Here is an 18,400-nt window from a genome sequence, read left to right on the forward strand (position 1 = left end):
AATTTATGGAGCATAACCATGAACTCTATACATACCAGAATAGGGTGAATTTTCATTTGACATTCGATGCTTATTTTCTAGCGTCAAAAGACACCACGTGACTAAAAATAAAAATATCAATTTATTTTTTGATTACGTAATATCTTTTGTTTAGTATTCAAGTGTTTTTTTTAAATTAAAAAAAAATTAATTATTCGATCTATTAGTTACCCATTCCCATTATACCTTTAATTTGTTTTGAAAAAACTGTGCTAAATCTTGATCCATTCGAAGCCTCTTGTGCTATTTTATTCACTCTTACAATTAATCTTATAAGTTTTTTTTCAATAAAATTTGTAAGATGTATTCTTCAGACATGCTTTTAGAAAATACAAAAATAAAAATTTTATCTTGTGAAGATTAAGAATGAACAAAAGATCCTGTTCAAAAGATAATTTTTATAAACTTATATCTTAAAATTTTCTCTCTTTCTCTCTCTCTATCCGTTCTAAAATTATCAAAATGTTTTGACCTCAAAATTAAAAATAAAATGCAATTATATATAATAAAATTTAATTAAATAAAAAAATACGCTTATATTCATGCTCCTTCATTTTGTCACATCAAGAATTCAAATTTCCAAAATGTAAACATTCAATTTCAAAGTTTTATAATATTTTGCAAAAATATTCTTCAAAATATCGTAAACACTCACTAAACAATTGTAATGTTAATTGTATAGAAAAATAAAATTGTATGTAAGTTTCTTGCCTTATTCAGTATTGAAAAAAAAGATTATTTGAACGTACTTTTTTCAGTGTATTAAAAAATATAGGCTGACGAATGCATGCATGTACATATATATGTATACATATGATAGCTTAATGTCATACAATAGTGCAACTTTGACAACAGGATTTTAAGTACACATATGCGCGAATGCATAAAAGAATCATATAAATTTTATTCAACAAATATTTTCTTATTTAAGATAACATGAGAAAAAAATGATAATTAAATAATTTTATTTTTATATAATTTGCTGCAATTTTTGAAATATATATAAATGAAAAAGATAAAAAAGAAAAATCTAGAAAAAAAATGGATTTAACTTTGATATTTAAAATACTATCAAATATCATAGTGCATTATTTTATTCATTTATTTAATTAAATTTGTTATATATTCTGTTCAACTTTTAAATACCTAAACTGATAAATATTGAATTTTCTTCTAATATCATTATTTGGTCTAATAATATATATAAGATAATTTCCAAATACAAATACTATTAATGGAATGCAGAAATGGCACAACTTTTGCTTATTTTCTTCAATATCGCCATACAATTTTTATAATTTAACTCATTCAAATTTTTTACACTTTATTAAAAGCTGCAATATCAACACTTTGCACATAATCTTCGAGTTCTTGAATTTGTTCTACCAACCAATCCACTGATACTTTGTCATCTTCCACAACACACGAAATCTGTAGCTTGTGAATTCCATAGGCAAGCGGTACAAGTTTGGCTACAAAAGATAAGTACATATCAATTGCACTGTTCGCATGTGATATTAAATAATGAAAAAACTTACAAGCACCCCAAAGAAGACCATCAGTTTCGATCTTTCGCACTGCATTTTCCATTTCTTTCATGTCCGTTTCATCATCCCATGGTTTCACATCCAAGATAATGTTTGATTTGGCTATTAAAACTGGTTCTGTGATATAAAAATCAATAATCATGTAGTTTGAAAATTTGATCAATAATCATGTATTTTGAAAATTGATTTATGTTACATATATATAAATATCGCGAGCTATAAGAACCTGACATGGATAGTCATATATCAGTTTAAGAAAAAATTAATTTTTCAATGAAACTACTTAGTGTGTACAGGATATGAATTCGTGCTTTATACATATTAATTAGTTTTATAGAAAAATTAATTTTCTGTGGAATTGATGCACGACCATCCATGTCTGACTTTTATAGTCAACGCGATATTTGTATTTATGTATTTCATATTTATAGCCTTATCTTTTTAATTTGTTATATTACATACTTTTAGACTTTTTGGCAGCATATTCAGCAAGTCGCTCTTCTCTAATTTTAGCAGCTTCTGTATCTTCTCCCTAAAAATACAGTAAAAGCTTTTATTCAAAACAATAATAATTAAAAAGTAAATTAATAAATCACGAAGAAAGATGTATGTACTAGATTTATATAAATGTGAGAATGCATTCATAGATATTGAAAAAAGAACATTATGAAAAATTTGTTGGGAAAGATAAGTCTAGAATCAAAAGATAGAATGTCTCATGCCAAATTACGCGTAGCAATAGCGAGATGAATGTATATTTATGTGACTTATTCATCTGAGAATATCTAAGTTATCGTATATCTCACAGTCAGTGTTTTTTCCGTTATCTTGATAAAAATTATCTAAATTTTCATCTACATGTGCGATTATTATTTATTTTATCTTTTATCTATATAATTGAAGTATATCTTTATCTGTATCTCAGATAAGAAAAATAGTATCTTTTATAAAACATTTAAGATAACATAATTAGTGTGCAATGAGTACAATTTTTGTCAATATATATATAATATACGTATATATATTATACAAAGGGATATATAAAAAAATATACAAAAAAAATGCTTTATATTTTGAAAACCATAGATTGTAGAAAAAATGTTCCATATAAAAATTGTAGGATTTTGACCAATACACATATGATAACATTAATACAACCTTGGATAATATTGTCAAAATCATATAAAGTCATAGAAAATCATCTTGAAGTTTTTAATTGAAGATTTTTATTTTTAACTAAAAATTTTTTTTAGCTTTTATATTGAAATGTTTCTAAAATAGTATTTTAGAAATGGATTAAATTTTCTTCTGTTAAGAATTTTCTGAGTTATAAACTGTTGAACTTAAAATATCATCAATAACGTAATCTATGCTACACATTAGAATAGTTTTGGATTTACATTTCTTTGGTGTGTACATACAAAATGTATATACATCCTTATATCATGTATACACATCTACATCAGTAAATATCATCGTACACATACGCATGCGCACGTATAGAATACAAAGAAATAAAAAAAAATGGTTAATCTTTTACGTCCAAACCACCAACTCATCATAAAATTGCTAACGAATTATTAGATAAGGTTTATTTTTTTCGCGAAAAATAGAAATATATGTATAATAAAGATATAAAAGAAATTATATTTATATAACTATATTAGTAGACAAAAGATTTAAGAAAAAAAAGACTTAGACACACAGAATTAGATTCAAATCATACAGGATTTAAAAACGTGGATGTATAGTACATAAATATAAAGGGTCAGGCATAAACGATCGCTTTGGAATTTAGGATGAACCACAGAGAAAGCTACTAATAATAAATCAATCTCTGCCAAGTAGGTAATAAATTCTAGGTAATGAACAGAGAGAGATTGAGTATCGACTTCCTTACAGACATATTGCCTTGAAACACATTTATACTCAGACTATAAGCAACAGAAATAATTGTCGATTGTTGATTATGTGCAAGAAAGAGAATTTAATACATATATATTAATATTACTCACTCCCCTCGCCTGCAAAAGATATAAAATCTTAGATCATGTATTCCCTAAGTCTAGTGATGTAGGAAATGTGAAAATAAATGTATGAAACAATATCGTCGAATAAATAACATTCATCTTTATGAATGTTTACATATAAAAGTGCAGGACTTCCATTCTATTCTTGAGAAGAATATATTAATATTCAAAATTTTAGACAAAATTTTATTCACACTTCCTTAGAACAAAGTTACTATGCTGTGAGTACGATCATTAGATATTTCAGTTAATATTTTTAGCTTAATTTTTATTCATAGATTTTTTATATATTATACTGAACTAAGAACTTGTATAAAGAGATCATATGGTGAAATGTGATGTAGCTATTTTAATTGATCAGAATTTTTGTTATTTCTCTTGATAAGATATAGTAAATGTACATTTTAAAGTAAAAATAAAATAATAAAAAATATCAAATATATATAATGCACATACAGAAATAAGAACTTGAAGCCAATGACTTATAACATATTGGCTGTTCAACTTATATATTTGCCTAATTGATATGACTACCTTACGATTATTATCCTGTTGCAGTCTAGTATAATATATAGAAGTTTTCATTCAGTATAATATCTACAAAAAGTTCTTTTTTCAATTTTCCTAAGTATACGAGTATTAAACTAAAGTGTACTGATAACATGTAAACTTAGCATGAAATTAAGTATTAATTCAGTATTATGGGAATATCTGGTGTATGTTAAATAATAAATGTCACATGCGAATATATATTCGCATGTTTCCTAAAATTCGTATTAATTATGAAATATCAGTAAGTGATGTGTATTCAATTATTTATGTCATATAAAATTAAACTTTAATATTCGCCCTAAATAGACCTATTAATATCGTTTTTGATACTATTTTTGTTCACTTGCCTCTGAATCTGAACCAAACAGATCAATATCTTCATTATCATCATCTTTTTCTTTGTCTTGCTTCTGATGTTTGTCATGCTCTGATTCTTGCTCTGCATCCGACGATTCCGTGAGTTTCGCAGGACAAATTGCTAAATAGGGCATGCGTACTTCAAGACTTTCCACGCGTTGTTCCAATGTTTCAAAACTTTTCACATGTTGTAACAATTTCTCGAAGGAACTGTGCAGATCTTGAATCACTATTAAAAAAATATTTATTTAAAAAATCTTTTAAGACTTATAGATTTTTTCAATTATATATTTACTATTATATACATATATAATCTTTACCATTCTCTATTATTCTTTATCATTATAATTATATTTATCATAAATTTTAAAATTGTTTATTGATATATATTAAGAAATATCATGATAATTTAGGAGGTTTTTTGGCATTAATTAATCTTTATATCTTTATATAACACTTTATTTCTTTAATTACTTTTAACTTTTATAACATTTCATTTGTTCTAAAAATAATAAACGAATGTTTTATTCTATTAAATAACGATTTTGTAACCAATAATACAAAAATCTACATAAATGCAGTACCGCGCGAGGTTTGTCAATTGACAAATGAGATTTTCAGTCTTTAATAATATATCATTTATACACTGATATGAATGATTAACAAGGGGACGATTATCTATTTATTGTTACTCAGCTATTTTTCTGAACTTTAAAGATAAAATAATATGATAATTATGCTTTGCTTTTATTATGGGATCTAAGCGGATTAAGATCTAAAACCTATGTAAACATTTGTATTGTTAGTAATAAAATAGTGATTTAGTAAAGTACAACACAGTTTATATTTGTTTTTTAAATGTATAAAAAATTTATATAACACATAGATATCAAACAGGGAAACTTGTAAAAAAGCATTATTCTAACAATATATTTTTAAACTGAGCTTAAACTGAGTCCATAGGATTTCACCCCTCTTTCTGTAACCCTACTTTGAAAAAATTTAATCTCTAATCTAAATATATTTCTAATATAAAAGTTGAAATTAAGTTTGAGTTCTTCTTAATGTTATTAAGAATTATAATCTTAATAATATATATCAATTATAATTTTATTTATAATCTTAATAATATATATAAAGATTATTGAGAATCTATATATATATATATATATATATATATATATATATATATATATATATTATATATCTATCTATTATCAAATACTTACATCTTTACTCTAGAAGCATTTTGTATAAAAAATATCAAAGATTCTCTTTAATAAATATAACAAATATTAAATTATTACTTACACATTTTCGGTTATTTTTAATTATAATTCATTATTATTTTATATAACATATATATGTATATATATATATATATATATATATATATATATATATGTATGTATATATGTTATAATTAAAATAATACATATTAGATATAAAAATATAATTACGTATACATACTATTTCGCAGATCCTGATTTTCTTTTTCAAGTTTGACAACACGAGGTGTAACATCTTGATTTGCGATATGAGCAAGTACTGCAATATCGTCCATCTAAAAAAATACAATTCAATATTTTGAAAATTATGTACTATATATCTGACAAAAATTATAATGCAATTAACACAACAATTAACAAAGCAAGTAAAAATATAATATGATTATGTCATTACATAGTCATAGTTTTAGCATGGAATTTATAAAGTTTAATGTTAATTTTATATTTTGTATGTGTGTGTGTGTGTGTGTGTACAGATATTGTATGAAGTATTACAAAATATTTTCACTAAAAATATTAAAGATAACAAGTTTTTATGTTTCATTATGATCTTTCAAGTAATAGACATTATACTTGTATTCTTGCCATCAATCTCTTTTAAAAAAAGGAGATATTTCATTTTTTTAAAGGAATATTATATAAAGTTTTGCACTTTTTATTTAGTAGATCTTTTTTAATTTATTTAATTTATTTTATAATTTTTAATTTATAACTTATTCAAATCTCTTTTAACATTTATTTTTTTTCATATTTGACAAATTTCATTATACGACATAAATGTATTATTAATCAGACAAATGCAAAAAAATTGATGTTTAAAAACAGTTTTGAATAAATGTAATATTAAGCTGTATTTTAAAAAATGAAGTATATTGACTTTTTTACTTATGAGAGATTGATGGTGATATCCTATCTATCATTTGAAAAATCTTAAAACATAAATAAGTATTTTTTCGCAAAAAAGTATCTTTTTGTTACTTTGTATAATTTCAAAAACACCTTATATAACACTTTACATGATATAGCTTATATATTTAATATATACAATAGATATTTTTATATAATTAATCCAGATAGCAAAATGCCAGAAGAATATCAGTATGACAATATGACAGCAGATCCAATCATGCAGTAGATTCCTATCCATTATATCTGTAATTATTTATTTTCTACCAACATACATTGTTATGTACAACAGAAAAACAAAAATAGAATAAAAATCGAAAATTATCTGTTGTCATGATAAAGCAGCAAATATCGAGAAGAATTTGCCATAATTTACCAAAATCAATGGCAGAGAGACAGCAAAAATCAAATATAATGTGCTATCGTTGTAACAGTAAAAATACACAAAAAATGTAACATGACCTATCATAATTTAAATATTAAAGAGAGAGAGAGATATTGTAAATATTACCAATAAATCAGTCAGTTAATTTAGTCATAATTCATACAGCACAGAACATTGCAGCTACATCGTACGGGAAATGTGATATGTAATATAACATATTTATATTGTAGTTATATTTTAATATAAGAAATTAGTGAGGTAGTCGCTAATATGCAGTTTTACCTTATTATCTTATCAATCTTACTATAGTCGTGTTTTACAGTTTTCATATTCGACAGAAATTTAAATACGAGACAGGTACACGTCGCATAGCGATAATCAAAAGAATCATAACGAGATATAACATATCTTATAATAGTGCTATGTTACTGCCATTATTTTATAATGATAAAACTCCATGTTGTTTTTTTCTTTTCTTGTTCTATCTTGTTTCTATCTTTTGAGATAACAGTGCATACTCGATTTTTGATGATATTCTGTCACTGTAGTGTAATGTTATGTTATGCTTAATTGATTTAGTTTCTATTTACATATTATGCTAACATGTAATATATAAATTCTATTATTTTTATATCGAAAACATCCACTTTTAATTTTTTAGCATATCATGACGCAGGGATATTAAGTACTTGTTTCTTGCTGCATTTTTGCCGATATTATTTAAAACGGCAGATTATTCTCGGCTGCTGCCAGAATTTTGCCAACGTAATATGTGGCACACACCTGTGATACATGCTCTTGTCAGATTTGGCTATCTGGATAAGACATTTAACGTAATTATTTTAATCTTTTACATAAAAATCTTTCTTATATGTATCAATTTTACGTTCTAAAGTATTTAAAAAGCAATGAAAGATAGAAAAATGAATTTTTATAATAACATAAAATATTAAATTAGTAAGCTATGAAAATTACATAAAGGATAAGCAAGGACAGTGCAGTACTCACACACTCTAAAGACTGTTTAATATGCTGCCGAGCCTTGGCGACTTCATTGGCTAAACTTCCAACAGCAGGCAAGATTGGGCAAGTAGACTGTTGAATTCCCTGTATCCACCACTGAGATTAAAGGATAAGCTCTCACACCACAGATTGATTATTTCAAAATAATTACATGCCATATCTCCACGACGTTTGCATTAACAAAAATGGCAGATGCAAATATATAAAATGCACAATTACGCAAACAAATATTGAAATATTTCTTTCTTATTTCTTCAGACATTTTCTTTTTTTTTATTTTTCTTTCTTAATAAAAATTAATGTAATGTAACTAAATTAAAAATAGTGTTGATATTTTAAAAAAAACATTTTTTTATAAAAATATTTATTAAATTTCATTTTTAATTTTATTAATTTTATTACGTACATACGCAAAAGATTGTGAGTATATATAAATAAAAAATATGATTTAAAAGAAAAAAATATTTGAAGCAAAAGTTGGTTTGGCAAATGTTTACTACAGTGTGAATAATTTTCATTTCAACATATTGTACATTCCTAAGTAATACGTTTGAATTTTGTGATGCTTCTTTTTGGTTTCTGAAATATGCAATTTTGAAATTTCATATTTATTAGTCATATCTTAGGAACCAAAAGAGAGTGTCACAACGGTATATTATTTAAGAATGTAGCCTCTACAATATATATCGAAATAAAAATTATTCGTGTTGGGTAACTTAAAATAAACATTTACTCTTGGTTTTAAGAATGACTGAGTTAATATGATACTGATTATAATTTTACGTCTTTTAAAGATTATGTTAAAATTATTTAAACTTTTAAAATTTTCATTTTTTATTATATATTTTTAAAGTTGATATTGAAATGTTTTCAAAAAACGTTATAATAAAGCCTACTTTTGTTTAATATTTTAATTGTAAGTATTAATATAGCTGTTTATTGTAAAAATTACGTACTTTTTCTTAAAAACAATTATATATTTTTTTTGCACTATTTGATTTCTTTCATTGTTTTACATATAAAATAATAATGAAAGAATTAATATTTTATGAGACACTTTATAGTTTATGTCTAATTATGTTAAATTAAAATATATAATCTCGTCTACTTAATTTTTGGTCATTTTACTTTTATAACTTTTTACGCCAAATATTGCGAAGATTGATTTATTAAAAAAAAGAATTAAAATGATTCTAAAAAAGATTAAATTTTTCAAGGTCATATAAAATTATCAATTTATTTCTTCCTATGAATTCTTTAGATATTTTTGGAAACATTTTCTTTTATGACGTCAAATTTAAAAGATATACAGCTGTTTCCAATAAAATGGAACATCCTACGAGTATGAGCGCGTGTACATGTGTCCATATAGAGTATATCATTATTCGCGTTTATGAATTATGCAGTATTATTTCTTAGTGAAAAATGAGCCATAAATCCCCTAAATCATTTTTTTCTGCGATGCTAAATAAATATCACTTTTTTAACATTTTTCTATATAAATATACATCCATTTTGTGTCGAGAATATGAGTCATGCACACTAGTCGATGTGTGATTTGCAGATATATGCTTGTCTAAGAAACGGCGAAATTGGGTAAGTTTATATAAGAAGCATATTTAGCTTTATAACAAATTTTAAACTTAAATATTTCTGAATATTTATTATTAAATACCTTGTGTAGCTTTTTCTTTCTATTAATATTTTTATTATAAAAAACGTTTTTTAATCTTGCAAAGATTTGAAAAATTTATAAAAATTCTTTAATAAAATTTCTTAAATAAGTAAAAAATTTTTACTAAATGTTTCTTTTATATTTTCTTAATTACTATTAAACATTTTAAATAATGGCACCAAATATAATAACTTTTAATTAATTTCGCAATTTTCGTTCTTATAATCTTTTGATCAATTAGCGAAAAGTCGCCAATGTGTAGACTTTTATTAGAGAGACTTTCTATAATTATATAATTATATAGAGAAATAGTAATAGTAGTAACTTAATATTATCCATTGATATATGATTAATCGATTGTGTCAATAGAATATCAATTGTATTATTAATTTTTGTTTTAATAAACTATTTAAGAGCAGATGATGTTAGAAAATCTAATAAAAATAATAAAAATAATGAATTACTTAGAGTTTAGTAAAATTTTATTACAAATATATAGGCTAAGTATTGTAACTGTTTTTGTATAGAATAAATATAGAATAATTTTTTTACCAATAATTTCTAATAATTAAATTCTGAATAATTAAAAATTATGGAATAATTAAAAATTATGTTTTAGCAAATTTTTTAAATACTGTTTAAAGAAAAGCTGCTGGATTTTGAAAGGAATATAAAATAATGACTAAAATGATTTCAAGAAGAAACATCAAGATTACTTTCGATTTTTGAATTAAAATTCATATTTTCTATATTGCATATTCTTAGACTTATTGAAACGTTTTCGAAATAATAAATATGACTTACTTTTTGTCATGTATTTCAATAAATATATACTTTTGCACGAAGAATTGAAAATATGATATGAAAATATAATCAATTAAAAATGGAGACACTGCCATTATATAATTATTGCAGATATATCTAGGCAATTGTGTATGTACCTAAATAGCAAAATATTAGCAGTATGCCACAAATTCAATCATGATTTCACAATTTTCAATTATGATGCCTCCTTATTAAAACTTAGTTTTCGACAGATATAGATACAGCTTGCTAATATAATATACAATAGAAAAAAATTGATTATCATGTCATGGCAGCAAATATATAGAAAACATCGAATAGAATCTGAGACTTATCAAGATTTGATGGCATTGGATAATAATGGCAAAGAAAGTATATGTTTTCATAACAACAAAAACACCACAAGAGTGTAACATGGTCTATCATAAACGTTGACAATATGTAAGTGCATAAAAGTTGAGTCATAAATCACAAGGTGATTGAAACAATGTAGATAATTCACAGTAGTAAGATCAGTAACAAAAAAGTAATAATAAAAAAGAATAAACCATCATTCATAAATTAATATGCCATGACAAATTTCGTGTGAAACGTATTGAAAAGTACGTATGTAATTTGTAATTAACAGTTCTATTTTTCTTAAAAATAACTATGTTTTTATATCAATTAATTCCTGTCATTATTTTAAGCATAAAAGTATTGAGATAATCACCAAAAAATAAATATTTTGCGAGAAATTTTAGTTTATATATAAAATTAAGAAATTATTTCAAGTCTGGTAATTCGAAAAGTACTTTAATAATTTATTAATAAAAAATACTTTATTGTGGTGTTTTTAAAAATTTTCGAGATAGCTACAAGAATATCTAATAAAAAATAGGAAGTTTCATTTAAAAATTTCAAACTAATCTTTATGTGGTAACGTTCAAGATCATATTAATATAAGGTCATATATTATTAAACTAATTGTTAAAATGTGTTATTAATTTATTAATTATTAAATTAAGCCAATTATTTATATTGTATAGAATATACAATATAACATATGTTACATTACACACTATGACTGAAAAATTATAAGTATTTGGTAAACTTACCAATTTATTTAATATCTATGATATTTAATTTTATTGCATTTATATTAATACATATATAATTTTATTAAGTATATTTTGTCTTTACCATGTTTTGTTGTTTGTGACAGCAAACTATTCTCAATTTCTGTGTTTTTACATTGTGACAGCAAAATGTATTTTAATATATTTTTATCATCCATAATATAACATACTTCGATTAATATTTGCTATTTTTACCGACATGCTATGATGATAGACAATTCTTAATTTTTGTTCTTACTATGCCAGTAATTTATGTTGATAGAAAATAAACAATTGCGGACAGAGTAGATAAGATCTATTATAAAATCATGATTGAATTTGCTGTCATATTGTTGATATGCTGTTGATATTTCGTTTTATAAGATATTATTATATAAAGAAAGAAGAATTCTTAATATATACAAAATAAAAATATAAAATAAAACAAAGAAACAAAAATGCCATTCTTCTGATTAAAAAATATAAAAACTTTTTACTTCTATATATAAAAGAAAAAAGGGAAAATAAAAGCGTGGAAAAATAAAATTAATCAAGTACAATTATCTCTATATCGATATACACTAAATAGTAAACGAATTATACATTAGAACATGTACCTGATCAGAAAATTGTTCTTTACTCCTCATGAATGGCATTGCAGTTTCTTTATTTCCTCCAATATCATCTTTACTTCCCCTATTTCTATTTTTTGTATCTTCTTTGTTTCTTTTTTCTTTTGTTTCTTTCGCGTTATATTTTATAGAATTCTCGCTTGGAAAAGCGATTTCTTTTTCCTTCGTGTTATCTTTTGCGTCGGATTTTTCACTTGTTTTTATGTTTTCCTTATTTTGCGTGTTATATGCATCTATAGTTTGTTTATTAGCTTTTATATTTCTTTTTTGACATTTAGAACGTTTCATGTTTAATTCGATCTCAATAGCTAACTTGTTGTCTTTGAATTTTTCAGCCTTAAATTTCATTGTGTTAGTATTGATTAGATCTTGACACTTTTCAGTTATAGAACTGTCAATCTTAAGCATGCAGGCTTCCGCAATCTTACAAGACATTACCTTGAAATATATATTCCAAACTATGCAGATCATATATTAAATAAATAAGAGGTAAATACAATCTTTTCTTCCATAAAAATCAATATGTAAAATACTTATTATAGTATTATTTATAATTAAATTAACTTTTATGTAATATATAATGTTTAAAAATAGAACATATAAATATTATATATTATATGATGTACATAATTTTATAATAATTGTGAGAAGTGTGTTAAATTAAGAAATATGAAAGAAACATGACTTATGATATCAATAGGCTACCATTATTAATCATTAGTACTTTATCAGCTTGTTTTATGTTACAAACATGTAGATAAGTTTATAAGATCTGGAATCAGGGAAGCATATAACATTCTCACTATATAGTATTTTTCTCGACAAGCATGAATGAAAACATGAATAGACAGTAAAAATAATTTTGTTAATACCAGATATTCCCGCATGTGTTAAAAATGTGAATGTGTTAGTAGATACTTATAGATAAAATAATACTGCAAATATAAGAAAATGACAAATGTTATATTAACTTTAAATGCTATGATTAGGACTAGTAAATTTAAGAATAAATTCATTTGATAAGAGAATTATAAGTATATTTTCATAAAATATAAATAGAAAAGTGTGTTATCTTAAATTTGTAATTGTATTGAAAAATTTAGAAAATTATAATTAAACTTAAAAAACAGACGTACATATAATCATTTAATAAATTTTGGTGTCGATTTTTTATAATTTGTCCGTTTTTAATAACTACAATTTTTCAGATACATACATACTATTTTCTATTTATATCTTTTGAGAATATATATTATGCATACATACATGTGCATGTATATATGCATGAAACATTTGAATATTTTCACTTTATCTCACTATCACAACTATTTAATTGAGTAATAGATAATAAGTATTTTTTACCTTAGCCATTTTTTCAAAATATTGTCGTTCTGCTTTGTCGTAGGATGGTTTATCAAACCATACTTTTTCCTTAGCCAGTGCAGCAGTTGCCAATGTAACAGTTGCCATTGTTTTAGTTTATTTTTGTTAAGTAAAATGCTATAAATTTCTGTAAAGAAGATAAAAACATAAAAAAAATTTAATTTATATAAAAATATTCTTCAACTATTCTTTAAATATTCTTTATACTATTAATTCTTTACACTTTGTATTTAATAAAATTAGTTTAAAAGACAATAAAGATATAAATTAATAAAATGTTCAATTTATTATGTAAAAATACAAAATTATTTAAATATAATATAACAATGTATCATCAATATATATGATAATATAATATAAAATTATTAAAGATTAACACAATCATTAGAGAAAACTATTGAAGTAATAATATTTAATTTCTGATTTATTTATAACTTCAGATATTCCTAAGGACTTGTAATGTATATTTCTTATGATTATTAATTGTATCGTTCTCTTTTATCTCTCTTTTAATCTTATGTAACTGATAATATATCATAGATTTCTGTTCTTCTGAACAAACACAGGGATATATTTCTTCTGGGTTGAAATATTGTATAAACCTCTTAAGTTCTTCAAAAGATGCATGTGTAGAATAACATACATTAAATGTCCTTTCCCTAGTATTATCCCATTCCCCAATTATATTTGTTTCTTTTCCCTTCCACTTTTGTGCAGATGGTATAATAGTTAAGATGTCTCTTTCTAAGATGTTACTACAACATTTCAAACCTGAACGATCGAGCTTATTCATACATGCATGTATACGTGTAGCCTGTGGATTATTTGTAATAGAATCTGCTATATCTGCGATACAATAATAGCTTTCATACACGTAATCCTTAACATGAATACATGTATTAAACATTCTTGATAATTCCACATAGAGGAACTCGGAACCATACAAAGCGGAACATTCCAAAACAACAACATTTCTTGGACTTTTCTTTAGCCATTTTTCGATTTCTATACAAATCTTTTTAATACTTTCTTTTCTTGTTGGGAAAGAGCGAAAATTAGAATCCAAGAATGTTGTATCTAAATACATCTTTGCTAGTTTTTTTGGATGCACATTGTAATTTTCGTATGAATGCAATGATGCTATTTTTTTATAATCTTCTGGATTAATTCTGAAATCTCCAGTGTATAATACTAATTTATCAGTCTCAAAGAGAAACATCACAGAACCAGGACAATGCCCAGCAGAAATACATGTTACAAAAAGAATATTTTTATCATTATCTTTGTTTTTATATTCTATACAGACTTTTATATTAAGAGAAAGATCTTTTACACAGCTTTCTATGTAATAATCTTTAGCTTTTAAGAAAAGTTTACTAATACGACTACAATAAAGATATTTATTATATTGCTGCAAATGTTTGAAAAATTGATAATTTATGCCTTGCATATGATCGGTGTGGCAATGACTAAGAAAATATGCAGAAGAGTTTAAATTTTCTCCATCAAAACGATCCACTGAGATGCCTGGTATTTCTTCGATAAGTCCAAAAAACGTTGACATTCTGATGTATAAAAAGAATCCCTGTAATGAAGAAACCAGGCATCAACCAATCCTATGCAAGGATACTATATAAATTTACTTAATTATTTCTTATCTATGCTTAATTATATTTTTGTAAAGTATTTTCTATAAAAAAAACAGTTAACAGTTTTTTAATATTTTAGAGCAACAATATTAAGTATTATTTTCTATTCATAATGTGCATAATATAGTAGAAATATATTTTAGAACAATATGAAATATTATATTCTATTCATAATATGAATGTGAATAGATTTTTTATCCTTTTAAAGTGATATATTATGTAATATCGTTACATATTATATGGTAAAAGTAAGTTGCAGATCAACATAGATTTTCAAATATATTACTGTGTGTATGTGTGTGATTTGAATTTTTCTTGTTTATATAGGTTTTCTATTATATATAGTTACATTTAGACTTTACATAAAATTATATACTATTTCTTACATTTCAAAATTTATATAATATTCTTCAGAAATTTTTGTAATCTTCTCTATTCTAAAAACTGTACATCTTTCTAATTCATCTTTAAATAAATCATTATATTACTAAAATACATTAAAATCGATATAAAAAAAAACTATACATTTACTTGAAATTGAAAAGTAGGATTTAATCGAAAAGTTTTTTGTCTTCATCGAGCAATTTTTTTTCTTCAATACAGTCTGATGCTGGCTTATAAATATATTGATGAAATATATTGATGAAATATATTATTAAATATATATTACAACTGTGTTTACTTTATTGATATAATAAATATTTTAATATTAAAAATGAAATTGTCTTAACAAGTCATAATTTTTTTTATAATGTTAAGCACTAGTTTAAATTATTTTCATAACTCATCCAAACTAAATAACAAGTATTGTAACACAATGTTATATAAAGATTTTTAATTTTTTTTTGCAAATTTAATTATGTAATATCAAAATTAATGTTTTTTTTGAGATAGTACAGATAGATATTTTATGAAAAATTGTAAATTTTACTAAAACAACTTTCATAATTATATTTGAATAAAATAATATATAGTGAAAGTAATGAAATAGCATCAACCAATTCACGGCAATTATTGTAAAATTAGTGATTTATAAAATTAGCAATTGCATAAAATGATATATACATATCTCCTCAGAAAATAATCAGTGATTCTATAAAAATATTTCAGTTTTTTGGAAATTCGCTAGAATTGATTTTTTTAACATACACACATACACACATACACACACACATATGTAATTTTAAATCGCTTAAAATTAAAACAAAAAACTGATAACTTAGATTTCAATAGATTGATTATTTTGATTTTTTTTCTTCAAAATTTAAGCGTTTTGCACATTATATTTTATCTTGATTTATGCCATGTGCATATCACGATTGGCAAGTTAATATTTGTAAATTCATATTTTTTGTTGCGATATTGATTAGTACGAGCTAAAAAAAATTAAATACAAAATAAATATTTTTAGATATACCTTGTGAAGTACGTCAAATTGGTGTAATAATTGTCTGTTAGCCAAATGTAGCAAAGGGAACCTTGCCGAATGTGCTGACGAAAAGCAATGGCCGTCTTTAGGAGAACAAGAATCGTCTTGTCAACATCCGATGTTGATTTGTTGGTTCTAAAAGTAAGAGCCAATCACGTTCGATTCCTAGGTTTGTTCTGTCAGAAAGAAGCCTGAAGGGGCGCTGTCATTTTTCATGGAACCAGAGAGAAGACTGAGAGATGTCATGGCCTGCTTTTAGGTGATCCCTGAAAGTGATACTCCCTCTATGGACATTGAAATGTCGACATGAACTACAAAGCCAATGTCCATGAATGTTCTCAGAGGGTAATATATAATGTGTACAATTTCTGGTTTTGTTCCGTACTATGTGCACAAAATGCCGGTAACCGGTGCTGTATAACAAGATATTTATGTATGTAAATTGATAGTAAATTGATAGTAAATAAATTATTCAATCGCGAAAGATACTGTAATATTCAAAGATGAAATAAATATTTTCCTAAAAGGAATCACCTAAAAGCAGGCCATGACCCATGACACCTCTCAGTCTTCTCTCTGGATCAGAACGACTCGCATTTCTAAATATATTAATTGCATATAGGTGTAATTAATATACTTTGTTAGCACGATTTCTCTCTTTTTCTTTTAAGCATATATTATAAACATCAATATATGCTATTAATGAAATAAGTTTATGTAATATACATGTGTAGGATATTGTATATTATGTTATTTTCGTGGTAGAAAATAAAAAAGATAAATTATATAAAATTCAATCAATTGAATTGTATTTGTTAAAACGGTCATTGCAATTATTTATTATTATTTTCTCCTAGAAAAAAGACAATTATAGATAATTTCTAGGAGATATAGATATTTAAAATTAAAATAAAATTTAAAATTGAAATCTGAAATGTTTTATATATACGTTATATTATCCGATAATTTAAAATGTAAATCACTGCAGACTAGACAAAATGAAAAAAAAAACAAGCAATTCATTTTAAAATTAGTAAATAAATATCCATTTTGAAAGTAATAATAAATATGACAAATAATTTGCATAAATTACTTACTGCATATGTGTATCCGTACATTGCCTGATGCTTTTCCAGACTTTTTTTTCTTTTTTTTTACATCCTTCATTGTTTGCTCGTGGCCGTTGTTTCCTCTCGTAGCACTTATTCACTCACGAAAATACGATTTAATTATGATTAATCGAATATAACAGAGACACTTTGCACGAGACTCTCGATCGCGAAATGATCACACGAAATATGCACTATATTATATCATAAAAGAGCAATACGATATTTATATGAGACCAAAATCACGCGCTATTTGCTACAGCATAGTATGCGTATTACTACTATTGATATATGTTATGTATTAAATTAATGAATGATAAAGTAATGAATAAATAAAAAATTAAAATAAATAAAATTGTGATATAGCAATCGTTTAATTAATAATTTATTTGTTTTTTCCCATTTTATAAAAATTTAAAGTATCGTATATTTGATTCTAACGTAAATATTATTAAATAAATAATTATTCATAAGAATCGATAAATGAAAAACCG

At 24.2% G+C, this 18,400-nt stretch overlaps 2 protein-coding genes across 5 annotated transcripts; both read right to left on the reverse strand.

Moving 5' to 3' along the window:
• Positions 1–1,276: 1,276 nt before the first annotated feature.
• On the reverse strand, positions 1,277–16,896 carry LOC105258288 (probable elongation factor 1-delta). 4 transcript variants are annotated; one of them, XM_011269934.3, is made up of 9 exons: positions 16,786–16,896; positions 13,699–13,846; positions 12,322–12,774; positions 8,114–8,212; positions 5,996–6,089; positions 4,516–4,754; positions 2,049–2,118; positions 1,578–1,703; positions 1,277–1,511 (listed from the first exon to the last, which is right to left on the reverse strand). In XM_011269934.3, exons 2-9 carry the CDS (start codon positions 13,804–13,806, stop codon positions 1,357–1,359), a joined length of 1,344 nt encoding a protein of 447 aa, XP_011268236.1. In that variant the 5' UTR covers positions 13,807–13,846; positions 16,786–16,896; the 3' UTR covers positions 1,277–1,356. The 4 variants fall into 4 exon arrangements, with proteins under 4 accessions (XP_011268236.1, XP_011268067.1, XP_011268403.1 ...); XM_011269765.3 differs by having other exon boundaries at positions 8,114–8,224; XM_011270101.3 differs by lacking the exon at positions 12,322–12,774 and having other exon boundaries at positions 16,786–16,894.
• Positions 14,156–15,283, reverse strand: LOC112638863 (protein artemis). The gene has a single exon (XM_025411322.1). The coding sequence runs from the start codon at positions 15,281–15,283 to the stop codon at positions 14,156–14,158; it is 1,128 nt and encodes a 375-aa protein (XP_025267107.1).
• Positions 16,897–18,400: the final 1,504 nt, after the last annotated feature.

Source organism: Camponotus floridanus, unplaced genomic scaffold (genome assembly GCF_003227725.1).
Source record: "Camponotus floridanus strain SB8 unplaced genomic scaffold, Cflo_v7.5 scaffold39, whole genome shotgun sequence".
In the NCBI taxonomy this organism is placed as follows: domain Eukaryota; kingdom Metazoa; phylum Arthropoda; class Insecta; order Hymenoptera; family Formicidae; genus Camponotus; species Camponotus floridanus.

Excerpts from the sequence above, each read along its gene's own strand:
- LOC105258288 (XM_011269765.3), bottom strand. The coding sequence starts at position 13,806 with ATGGCAACTGTTACATTGGCAACTGCTGCACTGGCTAAGGAAAAAGTA. Across the intron at positions 6,090-8,113 it reads TTAAACAGTCTTTAGAGTGT|ATGGACGATATTGCAGTACT; the intron begins GTGAGTACTGCA and ends GTATTTTTTTAG. Across the intron at positions 2,119-4,515 it reads TGTTTGGTTCAGATTCAGAG|GGAGAAGATACAGAAGCTGC; the intron begins GCAAGTGAACAA and ends CTGTATTTTTAG.
- LOC112638863 (XM_025411322.1), bottom strand. The coding sequence starts at position 15,283 with ATGTCAACGTTTTTTGGACTTATCGAAGAAATACCAGGCATCTCAGTG.